This window comes from Aulonocara sp. 'chitande type north' Nkhata Bay, linkage group LG1, assembly GCF_057382095.1.
Source record: "Aulonocara sp. 'chitande type north' Nkhata Bay isolate Kocher_YH1m ecotype deep benthic linkage group LG1, A_spYH_male_GT1.1, whole genome shotgun sequence".
NCBI lineage: Eukaryota > Metazoa > Chordata > Actinopteri > Cichliformes > Cichlidae > Aulonocara > Aulonocara sp. 'chitande type north' Nkhata Bay.
Window position 1 is genome coordinate 2,805,791 of NC_141344.1, and position 23,125 is coordinate 2,828,915.

General features: G+C 44.4%; 1 protein-coding gene and 1 pseudogene across 4 annotated transcripts in view; one reads left to right on the plus strand and one right to left on the minus strand.

Annotated features, from left to right (window-relative positions):
* cngb1a (cyclic nucleotide gated channel subunit beta 1a) overlaps positions 1-23,125 on the plus strand; it is a 48,504-nt gene that overhangs the window by 23,017 nt on the left and 2,362 nt on the right. For all 4 annotated transcript variants that reach the window (XM_086292933.1, XM_086292846.1, XM_086293020.1 and 1 more), the window contains 15 exons: positions 12,926-13,027; positions 13,115-13,263; positions 13,512-13,733; positions 14,887-15,095; positions 15,184-15,234; positions 16,193-16,279; positions 16,359-16,423; positions 19,103-19,225; positions 19,852-19,993; positions 20,088-20,247; positions 20,340-20,437; positions 20,556-20,639; positions 20,749-20,867; positions 21,197-21,343; positions 22,285-22,477. In XM_086292933.1, the coding sequence (XP_086149059.1) occupies positions 12,926-13,027; positions 13,115-13,263; positions 13,512-13,733; positions 14,887-15,095; positions 15,184-15,234; positions 16,193-16,279; positions 16,359-16,423; positions 19,103-19,225; positions 19,852-19,993; positions 20,088-20,247; positions 20,340-20,437; positions 20,556-20,639; positions 20,749-20,867; positions 21,197-21,343; positions 22,285-22,477 (1,951 nt within the window). The remainder of the gene's footprint in view (positions 1-12,925; positions 13,028-13,114; positions 13,264-13,511; positions 13,734-14,886; positions 15,096-15,183; positions 15,235-16,192; positions 16,280-16,358; positions 16,424-19,102; positions 19,226-19,851; positions 19,994-20,087; positions 20,248-20,339; positions 20,438-20,555; positions 20,640-20,748; positions 20,868-21,196; positions 21,344-22,284; positions 22,478-23,125) is intronic.
* On the minus strand, positions 5,505-9,009 carry LOC147338490 (uncharacterized; annotated as a pseudogene).

Sequence of the window (23,125 nt, forward strand, 5' to 3'; positions counted from 1 at the left end):
ACGTTTGACATACCCATGTTATCACTGTCAGGGTCAGAGGTCACCTGAAGGTGGTCTTCAGCTCCATAAGTTAACCCAGTTAACCTTCAGCACACAAACATCCAAGGAATTTTACAGGAATAGAGACGTGCTTTTCCAGAGATCCGATTGGCCAGTAGGTGGTATTTTTGTATCTGCTGATCTCAAAGATAACCAGAAATCTTCAGATATCAATGAAATTCCTCGACGTGTAGCAACAAGAGACGGAATAAACACGCAGTGGGCGGGTCCCAAGTCAATATTCTCGCAACTTTAATGAAAGCAGGCACCAATGGGAGCAAAGAATATTTGTAAATGACCAGTAGTGACAAACACTGCTGGTCAATACACACTACAATATACACAACTTTGTCAGTATTGACAAGCAGAGCAATGCACGGTTGCTCTGCTTGAAGGGTCTTCATCCCAAATCTTCCTGCGCAGTATCGGCCTCCGATGGTCTTTGAGGTAAGTCGTATGTTCAGATGACGTCTCGGTGGAATAAAAATAAAACAGAGTGTTAAGATTCAATATTGAGGAAGGGTACAAGAGGTGATCGAAGAATAACCACACCGATCCGGCCGGGTGAAGTCAAACGATGATTTTAATGAATACACGCGTGGGAAGACAACTCTGTACGCAGACAGGAAGTAGTCTTCGACTTAATCAAAGCATGAACAGATATTTTATAGCATCAGGGTTTGTTTACTGACGCCCCTTCATGCGTCACAGATACATTTTATACATAGATCAGATCAACATCATCATGACTTTTCACCTAGAAAATCATCTTCTATTTTCATGGCTAGCCCTTCCTGTCTACCTTTCAGTTCTTGTCTTGTTCCTCTTTCTTGCCGAGACACCAAGAAACGGTTCCTCTTTTACCAAGACAATTTTGCAGTTACAGCCAAACATAACTAACCTCTTCCTCTAAATAAATCTAATTTAAAGTGTGTGTGTGTGTGTGTGTGTTGACCTCACATGCTCTTTGTGTCACCTCTTCACCTACTGTCTGTGTCTCGTCCTCAAATGCTCTTTCTCAATTCACCTGTTGCACTTCTGACCTTTTACCAGACCAGAAGCTCACTGAGACTATGTGTATGTCTTCTACTAAATAAATGTTTTAACCAAGAACCTCTACTAAAACCTTAATATAAAATGATCTGATATATAAGTGTTTTGTAAGCATGTATTGCAATTCCTTCTATGGCTCCAAGTCACTTGCACAATAGATTGTCCGAACATCGCGCCGAACAAAGCTTCCGACCCCCAATTAATTGACCGAGCTCCAACTCTTTAATAAGCACAGATATGCATTGTGTATAAAATAGTCATAGCTGCTTAAGGCCTTCTTAAAGCTATCTGTTACATTGTTAAAGCCTCGTCTTAGCCTGCGGCTCAAAATAACTTCCTGCTTCTTTCTGCATACAACTTCCTGTCAGCCTGCAACTCAGTCTTTCTGAAAGAGACACTGTTTAAACCTTGGAATGCAATATCCATGCTGCAGATTATATTATTAATGCAATGACAATTATTTAACAATAGCAGTAAAATAATTTCCCTCCTCGACACTCCCTCTTTTGACCTCTGGAACACCAGAGGTCACAATACATTGTGTCCTCACGCAGACCCTTCTCTGGTGGTCTCGAACCTCGAGATCTCCAGGATCCTCGCCCCTCCTGTGGTCGCCGAGATCGATCTTCTGCAAAGGAAACAAAACACCTTTTCTTGCATCTCCCTAACTTATCCCATCTGGGACTCTTTAATCAAAAGCCTGATCCTAATTATCTTCTTAACTTATTGACTTGTATTTATGTATACTCTTCAACGTTACTCATCACTTTAAAATTCTTTTAAGCGCTGGTTTCACGTCCAGTTGCTCGCTCTACTTTCCCTTATCTGATCATCAACATCCTGTGCACAAGTTGTCGCTGCTGCAAGTTAATCTACTCCAAAAGAAAACAACCACTTTAATCAATTAAGTTTAAGCATATAAGCAATTACTCCTGTATACATTTCATCATAGCTAAATGCTGCCTTGAAACAACTCCTATGTGTTAACACTAACTTCATTTTAAAACCTCACATTTCCTATGTTATCACCTGTTTTGGTATAACCTTTTTATTTCATTTTGCTCCCTTGTAACAATACCTTCTAATTCTAATGTATCAGACTTAACCAAAATATATGCTTTCCTTCCTCTTTGGTCCTTCTTTAAGTTCAGTTAGAAGCTAAATGAATTTAGGGCCTTTTGCCTGGAATCAATACTGTCATGTGTGTTTCTTAACTCTGTGTCTGTAAGCGTGTGCAATCCTTCATGAACTCATATTATCCTCACAGTAGATTGGCTAATCATAGCGCTAGCCAAAGGCTCGTGACCCTCCAGAGACAAATTTGAGCCACAACTCCTTTAAAAGCACAAAATGCAATATGTATAAAATAGTTATAACTGCACCTGAAATACAAAGTTAACATCATCATAAACATCTTATGGTCATCAAAGCAATGGGCAGGGCTGCGACCCAATTTAGCCCTGTCTGCGCACAAATTTTAGCCAACTTGTTTTTCAAATTTAGGTTCATCCTCTCTACCTTTCCTTGAGATTGAGGATGATAGACCGTCCCGAACTTATGTTGCCCTCCCAACATCCTCTCTACCTCTTGCAAATCTTTATTCTTGAAGTGAGTACCATTGTCTGATCTAATTCTCTTGGGAAACCCATGCCTTGGAATGTAATGATTGATTAAGCACTTAATCACACTTTTCGCATCTTCACATTTGGTCGCCCATGCTTCGGGCCATCCAGTCAAAACATCCACACACACCAACAAATACCTCACCCCACCTGGGCCTGTATCAATCATGTCGGTATAATCAATCACGACCTCTTCTCCTGGCCTTTCTGGCATGAGAAACTTACCAGCTTCAGGTTTTACTGCTGGCTTTGGGTTGTGTGCCCCACAAATTAGGCACGTTCTGGCCTTTTCCAGTATCATCCTTCTCAAATCAGGATGCCACCATCGGCACAAATTTCTCTCCATCTGTTTCACTCCCACGTGACCAAGCCCGTGAGCCTCATTCACCTTTTGTTCCGCCATTTTGGCCGTTACAGCGGGACGCCCATCTGGCCCCCTCCACAAACCGCCATCTTGCCAGGCTCCTTTGTTTTCCCACACCCCCTTTTCCTCTGGGGATGTCTCCTCCTGAGCCTGTCTAACTTCTTCCATGCTGTTAGTGCTAACCTCCTCTTCTGGGGTTACCTGCACCAGTTGTCTCTGTCCTTTGTAGCCCGCTGCTTCCTTTGCGGCTTCGTCAGCTTTCTGATTTCCTCTTGCCACCATACTGTCTGCTTGTGAGTGGCCTTTGCATTTTATAATACTTACCTCGTCTGGGTCCTCCAGGGCCTTTTTGTGACAGATGGGTGCATTAGTGGCCGTTCTGAACCCGGCTCTCTTCCACTGAGCCAGTTCCACATGAGCTGCTCCAAACGCATATGCTGAGTCAGTGTAGATGTTCACTCTCATGTTTTTAGCCAACCTCAGGGCTCGAGTTAGGGCTATCACTTCAGCTCTCTGGGCCGACTGTTGTCCCTCGATTTTTCCTTCAACCTGGGCTTTCTTAATACAGTCATGTGGTTCTCCTGACCCCATTAGGTCTGCCATATTTATTCCTTCATGTGTGAATATCAAATTTGGCGCCTCTAAAATTTTGCTCAACCTTTGTTGCGTCAGTGGAGTCATTGTGAATGCCTGTGAGTTCACATAGGCCACTACACTGTGTGTAGTAAGCACTTTCAGTGGGTGTTCCCTCACTATATGTGCTGTTTTCTGAATTATCTTTGCTACTCCTGCTGCGTGTTGTGTGCATGTGGGATGCCTTGCTTCTGTTGAATTTAATCTTATGCTAACATACATAAGTACATCCCTACCTCCCCCTTTTTTCTGAAACAACACACCATTCACAACTCCCTTTGTTTCTGAAACATCAAGATAAAATGCCTCATCATAGTTAGGTGTGGCCAGATCTGTGGCTCTTGACAAATCCTGTTTTAGTGAAATGAACGCTGTCTCTGTGTCCGGCGTCCAAGGCAATTCAGCCTTCAGATTTCGAACACCAACTTTCTTGATCAGGTCCCTTAAAGGGGCCGTTTTACCCGCATAGTTCGGAATGAACTGCCTGCTGTAACCTGTCAAGCCAAGAAAGGAAAGCAACTCCTTTACAGTTCTTGGTTTTGGATGTGTCAGAATTTGGTCTCTGTGTGTGTTCATTAACCCCACTGATCTGTGTGCGATCACCCGGCCCAGGAATGTCACCTCTGGCCGGACCAACTGCAGTTTTTCTTTGCTCACTTTGAAGCCACACTCCGCCAATCTGTTCAACACCACGAGCGATGCTGCCGTACAGGCCGCTGCTGACGGGGCTGCAATAAGAAGATCATCAACATACTGTATTAATGTACAGCCCCCTGGCAGTTGACATGGGGACAATGCCTCTTTCAACACCTGATTAAAAATTCCTGGTGAGAGTGCAAAGCCTTGTGGTAGGCGTGTGTACCTAAATTTGCGGCCTCTGTATGTGAATGAGAAAATGTCTCTGAGTGACTCGTGCAGTGGGAGACAAAAGAATGCATTCGCTAGGTCAATACATGTGAACCACTTTTGGTCCCCAGTAATTTCGGTCAGAGCCGTGTAGGGATTTGGTACAGGCACAGTGTCAGTCCTCAGCATGGCATTTATTGCTCTCAAATCATGTGCCATACGGTACTTCCCTGTCCCATGTTTTTCCACTGGCAAAATAGGTGTGTTCCAAAATGACCATGAGGGCTCAAGCACTCCTGCCTTCCACAGTCCTTCAATGGTTTCAGCTATACCTTCTTCTGCTTCAGTTTTGTGCTTATATTGTGGTCTGTTAATTGGTATGTCAGACTTCAGCTGGAACAGGACAGGCGAACAGTTAGCTAGACCTACATCTGTGGGCCCTGCGGACCACAAAGTACCAGGCAATTTTGAGAGCTCAGCTACTGCATCAGGATGATCCATTCTTTCCCTGCCATGTATTCTGGAGATTTCTTTATGTTCTAAGATCACTGCATCGTTGGACAAACAAGTTATGCGATATATTTTACATTTTGGTGCATACCAGACATTTGGAATTTGGGTGCTTTGCCAGCATGCGTTGTCCAGCGCCCGCTTGACCATTGGTCCCAGATCTCTTGGCCCATGACCCTCGTGGACCGCCAATGTAATGTGAGGGGCTGAATCCTCTCCCACATTGTACCAAGGCAGTTGTTCATCAGTAAATTTCACAGCCGCGGCCACACCTTCTGGTCCAACATAAATGTTATGTGTTTGCACATTCCACGTCTGTCCCTCAAGATCAGACTGGAACTGTTCCCGATAGATATCATTATCTTCCCTATCATAAAAGAGTGTAACGTGGAAAGGATCTCGCGGGGGGAATAGACGGCCAGGCTCATTATCCAGGGTTTCCACAGCTGATAATGTCTCAGAATGCCTTCTTCCACTAGCCTCCCCCAGTAGATTTCGGCAGTGGGTTGTTCAGAGTTCTGGACTAAATATTGAGTCTTTGAAGGTGATCCCAGTTTCACAAGCAGGTCCCTGCCCATGAGATTTTCCAGGCACCTGTCAGGACACCACATATTGGTGCTTCAAAGTCTGTTTTCCCAGCTGTGTCAATGCTGGATCATCATCATTGACAGCATAGGTTCTGCCGTCCCCACGCTGTTCAGTTTCTCCGGGCTCCATCAGTATTGCTCCCCCTCCCAGCCCCAGTCGGCTACTGGGTACTGGGGGGCTGGTGCTGCATTCGGGTTTGGAGCTTGATGTGCTCCCCTGTAAGCAACTCTTTGTCTTGGGCCTCCTCGTGCCTGGGGTTGATAGCCTCGCCTCTGATAATTTCGCTGCGATTCAGGGCATTCTCGGGACCAGTGTCCTTCTGCTCCACAGCTGTAACAGCCAGTCCAAGACACATTATTAGGATTCCCTGGATTCCGAGCCCTTTGTCCTCCCCTCACGGATCCACCACGCCCTCTCTGCGGTCCACCGGTCCCCCAATTCCCTACGGGTTGACGCTGCCTTGGTGCATTGGCGGGCCAACGATCATCAGGGTAGAGACCCGGATCCTGATCTGACCAGTCAGGCACAGGATCGGGCTGAGGCCTTGCCACCATTATAGTCTTATTTAGTTCTTTCGGTTCTTTTTCTTCGCATTATATTTTTCGCGAGCCTCACCCAGCTGCAGCCTAAGCAGCTGCGCCTGTACTTCATCTAACTCTTTCTTTTGTTTGTTCGTCAAATCCTGTTCCTGCTGAAGTCTGTGGGTCACATGTCTCTCCCACTGCACCGAGTCTGCAATGGCAAAATCTGGGTTCTTTTCCAAGTCAACTGCAACCTGGTTGGGCAGCCCTGCCAGCACTGCCAAACGAAACCACGCTCTACTTTCACCCTCCTTCCCCGGATGTATTCCTGTTTCTAACAACCATTGTTCCTTTGCTTTAGCTAAAAACTCTCTGGGTGTGTTTTTGGGATCCCAAATAATTTTTGGAATGGCTCCAGAGTTAGGAGTTGGGTACTTCTCCCGAACTGCATCTGCTAAGTCACTCTGCACCTCATGGTATTGTAAGTCATTTGCATATCTGGTTGTTTGAGCTATCTGCTCTACATCTGCTAACCCACCACCCAGCATACAACGTCCGGCCAAAGCGCGAAAATCGCCCAGCGCTAATTCTTCTCCTTCGGTCAGCGCGCCCAGCCTTCTCAACCAGCTAGCTCCTCCCTCAGTTATTGGTGGAAGTTGTTTAACCAATGCTTCCAAATCTCTCACCTTATAGGCGCGATAAACTGGTTCGTTCTTTGGACCTGCTATTAGAGGCAGATTTAAACCAGGGTCAGGAGCTCCTTGTTCAAAACTCACTTTTCTACTCTTCCTCGACTTTCCTTTTCCCTTTGAGCTCCTAAATATGGGCTGTCTCTGTGCTTGGTCTCTCTTCACACTTCTTTTCCTCAAAATTAGGCTTGTACTTGGTTGGGGCTCCGGTCCTCCATCTTCGTCCTCCTTATCGTCCTCTTCTTCTGATGACGTCGCACGGTCTTCATTCTCCTCTTCTGGCCCTCCCTGCATTACTCTCTGCTTTATAACCTCCAATGCTGTTAATGCCTCTATTAACGCACGTGGGGGCTCATGCATTTGTCCATACACTTCTCCTTCCCAATGTTCTCCCTTGGTTATCACTCCTTGTGGTATTTTGTCCTTCATTCTAGGGGTCCTTTTGGCCTCCCCGTCCTGCTTTGGCTGTTCCACTGTAGACACTTCGGCCCGTATGATGTTTCCACTATCCACCGAACTGGGAGGCGAGGTCGAGCCTTCATCTGCAGCTGAGGCTATCATTGTCCCTCCCATATCTTGGGACTGACATTCCACTGCCCTTATCCCTTCTTCGGGGATATTCAGGGGAGTAGTAGTATATTCAACATCTGCTATTCCGCCAAGGACAACTCCAGTCTGTCCATCAGGACCACGAACTTGTCCCCCTCCAAGGGTCATTACAGGCATGACATATGGTGGTGGTGGTGCACAACGTGCCAATTCAGCCCAAGGATATAATTTCGGTGTGTAATACCTGTTAGCCTCTTCTACCTTCGGAGTCAAATCCTTCACTTGGTCCTCTAGCTTTTTATTTTCCTCCTTCAGATGTTTCAAAGACTCCATTACACTCACCATGTCTCCTGATTTTCCTGTGTCGTCCTCCTCCTCAGTCATCCAGTAAGAGGCTGCCCTCCACAGGAGCAGCCACTTACAGCACCTGGCATGAGTTTCTTTTAGATCCTTAATTTCTCCTCTGGCTTTCCTGTTCACTGAATGTCCCTTGGACTCCTCTTCAAATTGTTTCAATTTCTGTTCACATCTCTCTCCCTCAGTTTTTAACACCCGGCTCAGAGCTATTTTATCACCCAGCCCTTTCTGTTGAGATGTAATAAGTTTGCTTACCTCAACCTCCATCGCTTGGCACTCTTTCTCTGCTGCTTTTAATGCTCCAGGTGAAGCCAAACGAATAGCTTTCTTAAGCTGTTCAAGCTGATCCTTCAGAGGTTTGCATCCCCTTTTCCCACTAGGTGTCGCACCCGAGCTGTCAGCCATTCTCTGAAACACAGACTTACCTCTTCCAATGGCGTTGGTCGACTCCACCTTCTTGGTCTAGGTCACCCAGACACGCTTAACTTTCGGTTTCAGTCTTCGTCTCGCTGTTCTCGCAACCACTGGCTCCTCTTCCCCTGCTCGGTGATACACAAAGTTTAACCCAGCACTTTAGACGCTGTCCTCGCGTTCTCAAGCGTTGACACTCAATCAAAATTATTCGCCCTCAAAGTGTTAATATATGACACCAGCAACCCTTATGCGCAACGCGCTCACCTCCGTATACTTACCTCTCCAATAGTTCCTCGGATTAGTGTTTTTTCATTTATTTTAAACCCATTAACGGCGCTGCGCGTCCCTTATATACTTTACAGCAACACACCCTCAAGGGTCCCTCAACTTGTCCCGTACTAATAAGTCTAAAACCAAGAAATCACCTTTATGACATTATGTCAAAGCTTTCTCCATGTTGCACAGCCTGCCACAGGTTTAACAAAAAAATCGCTGCCCGAGAAGGCTCCCACATATCAAGGTGGTCGTTTTCACAAACTTCCAGCAGACCCTCAAATAAACAAAAACAACGACCCAGGCAGGCTTCCAGTTCAGCCTCCTCAATTTCTATGCACACTGAAAACTCATGGGGAGATTCTTCTGTCTCCCCGTGTCCTACACAATTCACCTCCAAATGATCCCCTACAATTGAAATTTCAGTGTGGAATGACGCAGAGATTAACATTTCCTTATTTATTCACTATATGTAACCTGAATTTTCTCTCTCTCTTCAAATAACAAAGGTTATCTTTACAATTTGTTATTGAACTACTAATTAAGTTGCTTTTTATGGTGTCAGTGATAAACTGCCCCTAAAAAGTCCACTTTATTGCGTGCTCATTGAGTTACTCCTATCAAAACTATTTAACAAGTTCAATTTACACATACTCATTAATTTGTCACGCTTATTAGTGGCTCCTGGTTGCTTAAAGCCTATGTCTGACTTGACCACAGAGTTAGAGCATCATTCAATCCTCTCAGGATGACCACTCCACTTACTCTGCATCCAGTCAGCTCATGAATTAACAACCCTTGCAGACTGTAACCCTTTTATTTTTTGTTTATGCCTTCAAATCCACCTTAAATCTTCTTTACCTAAACATTGGTTTTAAACACAAACAATTCTTATATTCTATTTTGAAACGCTGTCACCATTCATATATTTACAATGTTGTTATTTACTAAGCCAGCATTTTAATTGCAGACATTTATCCACATTTGCAAACAATAGTTATAGAGCTGAATGACACACAAAACCGAAAGCATAGTCCTCTCATGCGCTCTGCATCAGCTGCCTCATTTGCATGCACACACACTCTTCATCTAAGAATAGCAGCAGGCAGTCAGTGCATTGCTGACTCGACCCACAGAGATCTTTTTTAATACAGAGACGTCTTATATTTACAACTGCACAGATTTTAAACCTTTTAACACCTATCGAATTTCGACAAATTTAACATAACCGTTTTTTGCGATCAATTAACCAGTATCCAGACTTTAACTGTTTCTGGCCTCATTTCTAAAATCCCTAACTCAATTTAAAAGCGTCAACCAACCCAAACTTTTTTGAAGTTTTAGGTTAAAGTTACACGCCCGAAGTCCACTTCTGCTGGCCAAAAAAGCGCAGATACCGTTTCAAACGGTAAGGAGACTCTAACTCCTAGCTTAATTCCGGGATGCCCTGTACCCCACAGCTAAACCACACTGAACTAACCCTCTTCGCCGAGAGGTCAATGTCGCGCGTCCACGACAAGGAGGGAGCGTAACCTCCGGGCTCTGCGCTTCCTAGCAGACTCGAACTGCCGTTCTAGAATAATTTATAATATTTTGAAACAACAATCAACACCCGAAACAAGTGTATAACTGAAGCAGGTGCAACCTAGTGGTCAAATGGAGACTCCAACTCACAAAATGACCGCTCAGGTCCACTCTTATGACCAAATTTGGACTCTAACCAACACAATAACCAATTCCCTACCAAACTACTTGAGACTCTAACTCAATTTCTTTGGGACTTCAACCCAATATTTAAACTTTTTCCTGGCCGACTCAAACTGCTTTAGCAGACTTTACTGCTTTCATTTCTTCTTAGCAGAACTCTAACTGCTTCAACTCATGAAATTTTCATCAAAATCAAAACAGACATGCACCAGTAACTTCAGTGAGTAGACTTAAATTTTATCATGTCCAATTTGGCACACTTTGGAAATAATTCAACAGGTAGTGCCTTACCTTTTGGATAAGCCGGCTTATGTCCACTCACTTAGACCACTGGAATTCATGTCTGCCCGTCAGACCACCTAAGACCCCGGATTTCTCCGTCTAAACCTCCAACTCTCCCTCCTCAATAACCGGACGAAGCCCCCAAATGTTAAGATTCAATATTGAGGAAGGGTACAAGAGGTGATCGAAGAATAACCACACCGATCCGGCCGGGTGAAGTCAAACGATGATTTTAATGAATACACGCGTGGGAAGACAACTCTGTACGCAGACAGGAAGTAGTCTTCGACTTAATCAAAGCATGAACAGATATTTTATAGCATCAGGGTTTGTTTACTGACGCCCCTTCATGCGTCACAGATACATTTTATACATAGATCAGATCAACATCATCATGACTTTTCACCTAGAAAATCATCTTCTATTTTCATGGCTAGCCCTTCCTGTCTACCTTTCAGTTCTTGTCTTGTTCCTCTTTCTTGCCGAGACACCAAGAAACGGTTCCTCTTTTACCAAGACAATTTTGCAGTTACAGCCAAACATAACTAACCTCTTCCTCTAAATAAATCTAATTTAAAGTGTGTGTGTGTGTGTGTGTGTTGACCTCACATGCTCTTTGTGTCACCTCTTCACCTACTGTCTGTGTCTCGTCCTCAAATGCTCTTTCTCAATTCACCTGTTGCACTTCTGACCTTTTACCAGACCAGAAGCTCACTGAGACTATGTGTATGTCTTCTACTAAATAAATGTTTTAACCAAGAACCTCTACTAAAACCTTAATATAAAATGATCTGATATATAAGTGTTTTGTAAGCATGTATTGCAATTCCTTCTATGGCTCCAAGTCACTTGCACAATAGATTGTCCGAACATCGCGCCGAACAAAGCTTCCGACCCCCAATTAATTGACCGAGCTCCAACTCTTTAATAAGCACAGATATGCATTGTGTATAAAATAGTCATAGCTGCTTAAGGCCTTCTTAAAGCTATCTGTTACATTGTTAAAGCCTCGTCTTAGCCTGCGGCTCAAAATAACTTCCTGCTTCTTTCTGCATACAACTTCCTGTCAGCCTGCAACTCAGTCTTTCTGAAAGAGACACTGTTTAAACCTTGGAATGCAATATCCATGCTGCAGATTATATTATTAATGCAATGACAATTATTTAACAATAGCAGTAAAATAATTTCCCTCCTCGACAAGAGCTACACGAAGCCAAAATCTTTAAAGCAGTTTTTAACCCAAAGAATTAAATTAGAATCACTTTTCACAGTGGTTCAGTCTAAATATCAGGAGAGCAAATCAATATGCTTTCAGATGTGTGGCCACAACTGAAGATTAGCTTCAGAGAGTCTGACAGTGTAAATGTAGGGGAGTACAGAGCTCGAATAAAAGCTTTGTGAATCTGAAACTGTGTTTGAAACCATTAATGAAGCTGACTTGTTAATCTGGTCGAAATTAGAAGCTGGTCTCGCCGCTCAGCAGCCGTGTGAGTAACGTCTTGGGTGGTTATTGGGGCAGTTATTCTAAGGCTACTATCTGAATGAGTCAGTGGAGAGTCTTGACTTTATTGTCATTGATCACTGAGACCAGTTAACAACAGTTTAAAGAGCTTTTTTTCTGCTTCTACTACACAAGTTAGACAACCATCAGTTGATTCAGGGGCCAATGCGATGTTCTGTTGTACCACGATAAACACATCTTTAAGATTGTCTGTCTCCACAGACGGTATGTGAGCATCATATGGACACCTGCGCTTTTGGTGAACTTCTCTCACTATAGTACAATAGTACTGTGACCTCAAAGCAGCCATATTATTGGTCACATGATGTCATTAACCCATTTAATCCCACTGGCAAATTTTTTGCCGTTTTAACCCTCTATGACACAAAAAGTAAACATATTGTGTGTAGGGGAAGTCTAAGGAGTAAAATTATTTTGCAAAAGGCTCCAACAGCACAAACACGGTGCAGAGGTCCAGTTCAGGGTTCACCATCCCCCTCTGTCACAGAGGCCACGCCCACTAATATTGCAAATTTTAATCCCGATTGGCTCTCTGTTGAAAGAGCAGACAAATTTCTGTCCAGGACTCCCGTCTGGTCCCTGTCTGATGAAGATAAAAGCAAGTCTGAAGTCTGTGTTTGAACTCACAAGAGCTTCGGGTTCTCTGTGGGCCTTGAAACACCAAGCGTCTCCTGGAAATGTTGAAAATGATTCACAGTTTCTGGGTTTGAGCTTTCTTGATTTGACTGAGCTCTCTTCAGTATTGTGATTGGTGCTGTTGTTGATTTGTTGAGCTCACTAACGTTTTAGAGGCATTTTTTATCGTGCTGTGTTCTGGATGGAGGGACTTCCTTTAACCTCAGTAAGAGCATCAGTCTCTGACAGCTTTAATGTGTTCTGCCATTCTGAATCTGGACTAAATGCAGGCTGGAACATCTTATTGTTTCCTCTCCACGTGTCCGTGTTGATGTCTGTAGTGTTGCAGGTGATGTGTCTGCAGACGAGGACGATCCCGAGCTGCTGAGGGTCGGTTTGAAAGTCTGGTCCACTCAGGGAGACCACCTGTCTGCAGACGACGAGTGAGAGAAACCCCACAGACTCACAATGAGCTCCCTGCTTCCATCTGTCTGTCCACCATGTTTACCTTCCCGTTCTTCCTCCTGCAGGACACGTCCGCTGTCGGCGACCAGCGTCGGCAGCGTGGTGGTCCAGGACCGCCTCAACGAGCTCGTCAGACTGTTCAAAGGTCGGACGGAGCGGCAGAAAGAACGGCTGATCGACCCGGACGAATCGGAGGAAGAAAGTCCCGCAGCCTGTACGTAGAAACCGGTTTCACGAGTCAGGTCGAGTCAGAAGCTTTGATAAGATAGAACCAAATCCTGCATCAAAACGCCGCTGCAGTGGTTTGCTCAGTGATTGTATGAGTTTAACAATATTCGTGCATGAAGGATTTGAATAAATGATGAGATTAAACAGTTTGCATCAAATACTGAATGATTTTCAGCTGCATCAGTGTAAAACCATCAAAATGATGTTCTCGCGCTTCCTGTCTGATCCCTACAGCTCCAAGCAAAGCTCCGCCTCCCCCGCCTCCCCCGGGAGAGGAGAAGAAAGACACAGCAGCAGGAGGAGGAGAAGAGGAAAAGGAGGAGGAAAAGGAGTTTAAATTTGAGCTTCTGGGATATGAGGTCAAAATTCCCAATCTGCCCAAACTTCCCCAGATGCCTGGCTGGCTCCGAGCCATCCTGGAGTTCCGCTTCCCCTCGAGCATCGACCCGTTCACCGGTGAGAAATCAAGTTCTCCATCACCGCACTTTTCAGGACAGCCATATTCAACCACTGCTTCAGCTTCTGGAGTTGGGTGGAGATGAGTTTCAGGGGTAATTTGTGACAGAAGGGAAGGGGAGGTTTACAGGATGGCAGTGAGACCTGCTGTGATTCGTTGGCACAGACACAAACACGGGAAGCTGAGCTGAAGATGTTCAGATGTTTATTGGGAGCGAGCGTCCATCAGGGGGACAGCTCAGAGAGGCTCAGATGGTTTGGACATGTGCAGAGGAGGGAGGGTGGAGGATGAAGACGGAGCTGCCAGGAAGACCTCAGTGGAGGTTCATGGATGTAGTGAAGGAGGACTGCAGGGGGTTGGTGTGACAGAGCTGGTGTGGTGGCCCCTAAAGGGAGGAGCCAAGAGACAAAGAAGTAGATTGTTTCCCCGTTGAATGGCAGTGCGCACCTTGCTTTGGTGTCCTTTCACCTTGTCGTGCACCTCTGGATCTTCAAACTCTGGCCCAGCAGGTGCAGCTCGGTCTTTAATATCTTTTCAGAGATAGATCAGTGAGGAGCTCAGAGGGTCCCAGACGAGTGAGAGGGCGATGCTGCAGCAGCATCAGGGCACCTTCTGGAGCAAAGTGTAAAACACAAGCTGTGCAGTCTCTCATGTATCCTGTGGAGGAGACACCTCAGAAGGTGCAGAGAGGCCAGAACACCGTAAGTGCCTGTATCAGGGGTCACAGGGATCTGATGATGTCACACTTGACGCACTGACCATAAAGTTTTAAGGTTGGATCGAAATTTGATTGAACTTGATTTTTATTTGTGGGACGTGGACGAAGTCAGAGGAAGTGAAATCTGGTGAGCAAAGGTCACGCTGGTGGCCAAAAAGTTTCTGAGCTGGTTTGAGATGAAACATGACGCGTCAGGTGAGGTCATCCCCCCGGGTCAGACTGTCACCGGGGGGGACGAATTTACGATGCGCTACACAAAGATCAGGTTCTTGGTTATCTGAAGTTCAGGTCACCACAAACAGGTGGCGCTGCAGTAAGAACATGAAGTTAAATGATAGTCAGCTCTCTGCTACCAGGGTTTTTTTATGGGTTCTTCTTTTTCCGTCATGTACGGAGGTCAGAGAGACGTTTGACTGTGGATTTCTGCCCCATAGACCTGATCTACGTCATTTGGCTGTTCTTCGTGGTGGCGGCGTGGAACTGGAACGTATGGCTGATCCCCGTCCGCTGGGCGTTTCCTTACCAAACCCCCGAAAACATCCACCTGTGGCTGCTGGCCGACTACACCTTCGACTTCATCTACATCATTGATATCCTCGTCTTCCAGCCCAGGTTGCAGTTCGTCCGCGGAGGAGACATCGTGGTCAGCAGAAATGAAACGATAAATAAAACTTTGATTTTATCTCATAAACTCTCACAAACACCTTTGATCTGGAACTTCTTTTCCACAGTGCGACAAGAAGGACATGAGGGAGCACTACATGACCACAGAGAGATTTAAGGTGAGAACTTTGGGCCAGGGCCACCTGGTGGATGGTAAAGGTACTGCAAGCGGGCCACAGGAAGTTAGAAAATACAATGAATAATTAAAAAAAAATTATGTTTTAATTGGGTTTACATTTTAATATTCCCTTTTAAAAAAACAAATCAAATCACTTAAAATAACAAACGTTATTCTCCCTTTGACCTTTTCTCAACCCGGAACTCTCTTTTTTCAAATAGCAGGAAAAACTAAAATGATGAGATCAAAAATAATAATAAAGAAACACAGCTGTCACTAAAGCTTCGGCTGGGATAGAAAAGATTTTCATATTTCTAAAACTGCTGCATTCATCTGAAGTTTAGGATCTGCTGTTGTATATAAAAACCATAACTCTCTGTGGAAGCCTGCATTCTCTCTAACGTCCAGCAGGGGGCGAATGTAAAGTCTGACCTCAGTAAACACAGTTTATAGTCTCAGTCTCTAGTTTTAAATATTAGTACATTAAAGTTGATCTTTATTTTGTGAATCATGGTCACATTACAGGGGAAAAGTGATAAAGCACATTTATGAGGTCTGGCTTCAAAAATCTAAGATGCCAATGGACAAGTCTTAAAAACAGGACCAGTGGGTTTATAAGATGTATAAATATAAACCGGTTTATAAAATCTGGCTTCTAGTGATGGCTGATGTATCTGGTAATGGTCATAATGTGGATGCTAAAATATGTGTACGCTGCTGGAAAAAAGATGTTATAATCCTATAGATTCATGAATCCTAACAAAACAAACGAGTCTGCATCTTTGATATTTTTGCGTCTTTACATTGTGCACACAGTTTTTTAAACTCAGCACAACCTCAGCTGTCTCCGTACTTTATATTCAGGTTCTCTGAAAATAAAGTACGGATTGATTCAGATCTCTAGAACTTCTTTAACCCTTTGGTTTCCCCCTGGTGAGTGTTTGCTGTGTGCTTTGCAGATGGACATCATCAGCCTGTTTCCTTTGGAGGTATTTTACTATTTCACTGGAGTCAACTCTCTGCTGAGGTTCCCTCGCCTGCTGAAGGTCAGAAGGTTTTTCTGATTTGTTCACAGCTGATCTTTGTGGTCGGGATGAACAGCTGACCTCTGTTTTCCTCTCTCAGTACATGGTTTTCTCTGAGTTCAACGACAGAATGGAATCTGTGATGAAGAAAGCGTACATCTATAGGTGAGAAGGTCTCCAGCCTCACTCTCCACTGTTTGTCCTGGACATAACATCACTCAGGATCACTGTTCAGGTTGGAGGTGTGAAGGTGAAAATGTAAAGAAAATGTTTTAAAGACCTCAGCAGTGACCGGTGTCCACCTGTTCCTGTTCCTGTGTTTGATGTTTGAACCCATCCTGGCACAAAATACCAAGACGCACCCAAAATTTGTAGGTCTTCAGATCTTGTCCCGTATAATTTGAGGCGTTGTTGATGACATAATGAAATCGTCATCACAGCATCAAACACGCCCGGAGGCAGTAAGTAAACATAAGCCCTCAATTTCTCCACGTAACAGGCACGATGGTCACCCTGGAAGTGTTTCACTTCATTGCTGAGGGTGTAGTTTGTCCCGTTTACCTTCAGCAGGTTTATCAGTCGTTTAGGTCTCAGTCACACAGGCTTGCAGTCCATCCAGCAGCCTTTTGTCTTTACCGAAAGCATATTCCCTGACTGGCTGGTGAGTGGTTGCTGGCTGTTGCTGGATGTCATCAGTCCCAAAGAGTGCGATGCACCAAAACCGTCCATAGGATTGCTGCGGTCGTCTGTTATTTGATGGAAGACTCTGAATTGTCTGTAAACACTAACTGAATTCTTAGCTGCAGTGAAACTTGAAAAAGTGCAAGAAATGGAGAACGTTTGCCTCCAAGCCCATAATGCCAAGATGTGTACAATCAGACACATGCAGTCCTACTGTGAGCAATAACCAGGAAACACCAGGAACTATTCACAAACCAGTCAGGGAAGCACATTCTATATTTGTTACTAAGTTAAGTTACTTGAAAAAAGTAATCAGTAACTAATTACTGATTACTTCCCCCAAAAAGTAATCCCGTTACTTTACTGATTACTTATTTTCAAAAGTAATTAATTACTTAGTTACTTTTTAAAAACACGATTTACACCCTGAAGAGGTGATAAAGCGATAGATCTTTCAGCCCAATTCTACTTTTTCTGCATAATCCATCATACAAAATGTAATCAAATGGAAAAGTCTCTTTTTAAAACTTGTTTTATTAGTTTTAATCTTTTAACTTTATGCATCAAGCAAAAATTTAATTATATGCAACATTCTCTGACTGGAAGAAATTAGTTTAACATTTAAACCTATTTTCTGCACATTCCAGCACATAAAATAAAATCTTTTTTGTGTTTACTTTCAAAGTAAGTAAGTAAAACACTGCAGAAAATAAATCAAATCAAAGACTCAGCGGTCCTGTTGCTCTATTTTCACCTGTAAAGCAGGAGTGGGGTAGGCGGAGGTTTACCCTGGTGCAGGTGAGCTGCAGCGGTCAGTTGAAGAATCCGGGGGGGGGGTGATCGTGGCTCAAGAGTTGGGTGTTCGTCTTGTAATCGGAAGGTTGCTGGTTCGAGCCCCGGCTGACAGTCTCGGTCGTTGTGTCCTTGGGCAAGACACTTCACCTACCACCTACTGGTGTTGGCCAGAGGGGCCGATGGCGCGATATGGCAGCCTCGCCTCTGTCAGTCTGCCCCAGGGCAGCTGTGGCTACAACTGTAGCTGCCTCCACCAGTGTGTGAATGTGAGAGTGAATGAATAGTGGTATTGTAAAGCGCTTTGAGGCATCCCAATATAAATGCAATCCATTATTATTATTAATCCGCGAGTTTCTCTGTGAGTTTCCCATTACGTCGTAGCTACTCGGTGCTTGCTTGGAAGTTTGGGGGTTTTTTTCGCTGTAAAAAGAAGTTTTCTTCCCACACAGTGAGCAACGGACACTAATGTTTTTGTCACTTTTTATGGAATCAAACTCAAAGTAAGGTCAGTACTTCCACGCTTTAAACGCTGCATGCTCATACTCTCTCTGCACTCGATATATGATCCATTGTTGATCTGCACGCAGCTGTTGTCACGAACGTCGCACTCGCTTACGTCACTGTCATGAGACATTCTCGCAAAAAAAAATCATGGTTTTAGTAACGCAGCAACGCAGCGCTCCTACGGGAAAGTAACGGTAATCTATTTACTGTTTTTGCAATAGTAATCCCTTACTTTACTCGTGACTTGAAAAAAGTAATCAGATTACTGCCCATCTCTGATTACCGGAGGTTCCCAGAAGGTTGCCAGTCTTGTCTCTAGCTCTATATGAATCTTCACACATCTAAACTGACAAGTGATGATGTCACAAACCTCGTTAAACTTCTTTTCTCCGATCAGGATAAATGTTTTTTTGACTCTGCCCTGTAAGAAATATTTACCTCAGAGATCATAGAAAATATGAAAATAGCAACATAAAAATGGTAAAATATTACATTTAACAGCATAAAAATATAAAATACACACCCAGAAAAACTATTTTATTCTTTTACTTTAGTTTAGTTTTCAGTGGCAGGGTTCAGGGACATGGTGCAGTTTTTTCAGCTGATAAGAATGGTCATCATTTTAGTTTTATTTTGATGGGAGAAGGTTTTGTCATTTAGGCACCAAAAAATGGCCAAAAGAGTTTTTACCCAGAGCAACAAAAACAGTGTACCATCTGCAAAAAGCCTAAATGCATTCGTAGTGGCCCCAGTTTGGATCCTTGAGGAACGCCCAGGTTAAATATAATTTATTTCAGTAGATCTCTTTCTTGTTGCTGTTCTTGAATTTTTGATGTTATTTTTGTTTCTGCCGCTGTATGTCAGGGTGATCCGAACCTCAATGTACCTGCTGTACTCCCTGCACATCAACGCCTGCCTCTTCTACTGGGGCTCCGATTATGAAGGACTGGGATCCACCAAGTGGGTCTACAATGGAAAAGGCAACGCGTAAGAATTCAGATTTATATTTTTGCAATAAGAAGGGTTCAATGTTAACGATGTGAGACTGATTCTGTCTGTTTCTGGATGTCAGAATGAGGAAGAAAGAGGAAATCTGAATATAGAAGAGCCATAACTGTTTGCTCTTCAACAGGGCAAACAGACTGTATGGCAGTTACGTCATCTGTAAAACTGGAGCAGTGTGATCGTGCTTCATTTTCACTATGTCTGATTTGGTTATAGTTGTAGCTCAGACATCAGTGGACAGATCTACTAACATCAGGGTCACCGACTTATTGTAACAAAACCTTTTATTCACTGTAATTGACAGGAAATTTCTGATGTGAATGTGTTATACTGTGTCTCTGATCCACAGGTGATGGTTAGTTTGGCCTCACAGCTGTGGCTGGGTTATTGATTGAATTTACCCATATAATTAAATTTTAACTATCACAGATTCGTCAGCTTTATGTTGCATTTTGCTGAAATCCTTGAAGGAATCAAAACCCAGTAGAAGTTTGAATTTTAAAATGTTCTAGGTTCTTCAAATCAGGTTAGAATATCTTAAAAGTGCATTTCCACTAAACTAAAGCTGAAGCTCTTCATGAATCGATGGACTGTTTTCATTCCTGCAGGTACATCCGCTGTTACTACTTTGCCGTGAAGACGCTGATCACCATTGGAGGACTGCCCGACCCAACCACTGTCTTTGAAATCTGCTTCCAACTCATTAATTACTTTGTTGGCGTCTTTGCTTTCTCCATCATGATCGGTCAGGTCGGTAAAACCACCATTTACAGCTCTGCTTCTTTTTGGCCATCCATGACCTAACGTGGTTCCGCCCCCTTTGGTTTTTGGTGCAATGTGTCAGATGAGGGATGTAGTTGGAGCGGCGACTGCCGGGGAGAACTACTACCGTGCCTGTATGGACAGCACGGTTAAGTACATGACCTCCTACAACATCCCTCGCGAGGTCCAGAACCGCATCAAGACCTGGTACGACTACACCTGGAAGAGCCAGGGCATGCTGGGTAAGAAATGTCTGAGAGAAGCTGTCTGAGACCTGGTCCCTGAACGCCTCGAGTTCAAAGTAACAGTGAGCATTGTGGTGTCCCGTGTGCAGATGAGCAGGAGCTTCTGATCCAGCTTCCCGATAAGATGAGGATGGACATCGCCGTGGACGTTAACTACGCCATCGTCAGTAAAGTCGCCCTGTTTCAGGTCAGAAACGGCGAATAAAAAATAAAAACATTTTTATACACATGAATGCATAAGTGTGTGTGTGTGTGTGTGTGTGTGTGTGTGTGTGTGTGTGTGTGTGTGTGTGTGTGTGTCTCAGGGCTGTGACAGGCAGATGGTGTTTGACATGCTAATGAGGCTCAAGTCTGTCGTGTACCTGCCCGGAGACTTTGTTTGTAAAAAGGTAAGAACGCACCTGTCGAGCCGGCAGAGGTGTTACTGAGCCGATGGTGACACAGACTCTGTGTGTGTGTGTGTGTGTGTGTGTGTGTGTGTGTGTGTTTGTGTTTCAGGGGGAGATCGGCAGGGAGATGTACATCATCAAGCAGGGCGAGGTTCAGGTGGTGGGCGGTCCTGACCTGGAGACGGTGTTCGTCACCATCAGAGCCGGCTCGGTGTTTGGAGAGATCAGGTCAGAGCTGCTTCCCGTCATCCTGTTAAACAATTAAAAACCTGCACGTGGCGGCTGCAAATAAAGACGTTCAATCGTTCTCAGGATGTGCGGCTGGGCAGCACGCCAGACTGAAATATATTATAGATATATCATCATACTGTGATTATGTTTTGTTAAAATGATAAAAATAAGACAACTTTCATACCACAGAGGGAGAATGAAATTTACCCAACAGGGTGTTAAATGTTTCAAAAAAGTGAAATCATGTCAGTAGATTAGTTTTTCATGATCAATAATCATAATAAAGGATGTTTTGAAAAAACTCTCTGTGGTCTCTGATTGGTCAGTCTGCTGGCGGGAGGCGGAGGAAACCGGCGCACAGCCAACGTGAAGGCCCACGGATTTGCCAATTTGTTCATCCTGGATAAGAATGACCTGGCAGAGATCCTGGTGCATTACCCCGAGTCCGAAAAACTGCTGCGCAAGAAGGCCAAGTAAGACCGAGACCCTGTTAGAGCGGAACGCAGTTTAATTATTTTAATCCAAATGCGAGTCCTTTCACACCGAATTACGACATTTAAACACAACCAGCTCGTCTTCGAGTCAGCATCTTTACTCTCGCAGCAGCAAAGACTTCAGCTACAACCTTCTGGTTTATGGCTGCCATCGTAACCCCAAGAAACCTTCTTGGCATTTTTTAAAGCATATTGTCAGAGTTTATTGGGAAGTTAAGGTGGAGAACTATTACAGAACCTGCTAACCTGCAACACGTTGTCCAAACCACGGCCGTCGGGTGGAGAGACAACGAGGTTAGTGTTTGCGTCCCACCAGCTCTGTTTTATAAACAGCAGTAAAGACTCTCACACTGAGCTGGAAGGGTTAGGTCCTGTTGTCCTGTCACAGTAGGAACACTATTATTAATAAATACTGATTCACTGCATTCATGACCTTGCAGAGTCTGTAGAGACACACTTATGTTACCACAGTTTACAGATGAATACCTGAGGACAGATTTGTACTTTAACCAGCCAGACTCTGGTCACCATCCGGCTGGAGGCGGATCCAGCATGTCAGTAAAGCAGCCCCACTTGCTAATAACAACCATCAGTTAATAGGAGGCTGATTGTTTCTGCTGCTTCCTCAGCTCGCCTTCCTCTCGTTTGTCTGATCTCTCTGTCCGGGACAGGATTAGACTCACCTCTAATCAGCTTACGGCGCTCGCTCTAGTTTGTGTTTGAGAATCGGGTCAGCTCATTGAGGTGATCCACCTTCCTTTATCTGCTCAGTCAGGCCATGGCGCTGAAGCAGACCGGCCGGAGCCGCGGCAGCCGCCGGAGCTGCTGAATGTCAGATTGTGGAGGTTTGGAGATGTAGGAGCAAGGTTTTCAGTTTCTGAGCTTGTCTGGACTGCCGCCCTGTGTTTGTCTTTGTGCAGGAAGATGCTGACGAAGGACAAGAAGCCGGAGGAGAAGGAGGAGGGTAAAGGTGCAAAGACAGTCATCCCGCCACGACCGGACACACCAGAAATGTTCAAGGCCGCCCTGAAGGTGACGGAGCAGGCAGGCATCGAGGGAACCTTCGCCAAGCTGAAGAAAGTATACAGACCGTCTGAGGCGGGAGAGGCACAGGTAGGCCAGCATCACCACATCACCTCTGTGCAGCTGCAGGGAAGGAAGGATAGATAGATAAAGTGAGGAGACTGAAAGGTTCTTTTCAGTGCTTTATTCAGTGACTCCACCAGAGCAGCTTTGAATGATTCACAGTTTATAATAAGCCACCTTAATCTGATGCTGCACTGTTGTGGAGGCCCTCACGTTATCCCTTGTCTGAAATGAGCTGTTTAACTCCTCCTCTTTAAACCAGCTTTATTCTGACTGGGTCTTCTTCATGGACAGAAGGTTTGATCAGCAGGTGGGAGGGGCTACTGCGTCCACTGCCATATTAGGAATATCAGTAATGTGTCAAAACTGAAATGAAACGATTCATGTCCTAATGCGTGCTGATTGGTAAGAAACAGATTTAGAACATCATCCCTTGATAGAAATGTTCATATAAAAGCTAATTTGCTCGTTTGTTTTCGGGAAACATTCACCTCAATCACTAAAACTGCTTGACCTTAACTTACTTGATAACGTTAAACGCTCTCAGAACCTGGATCAGCTTTTATTTTTGTGCCCACATAGAGTTTTCTCAAATTAGCAGACTCCATTTCTTAGGTAGAGGTAGCTAACGTTAGCTAATGTTAGCTCATGTCAGCTAATGTTAGCTAATGTTAG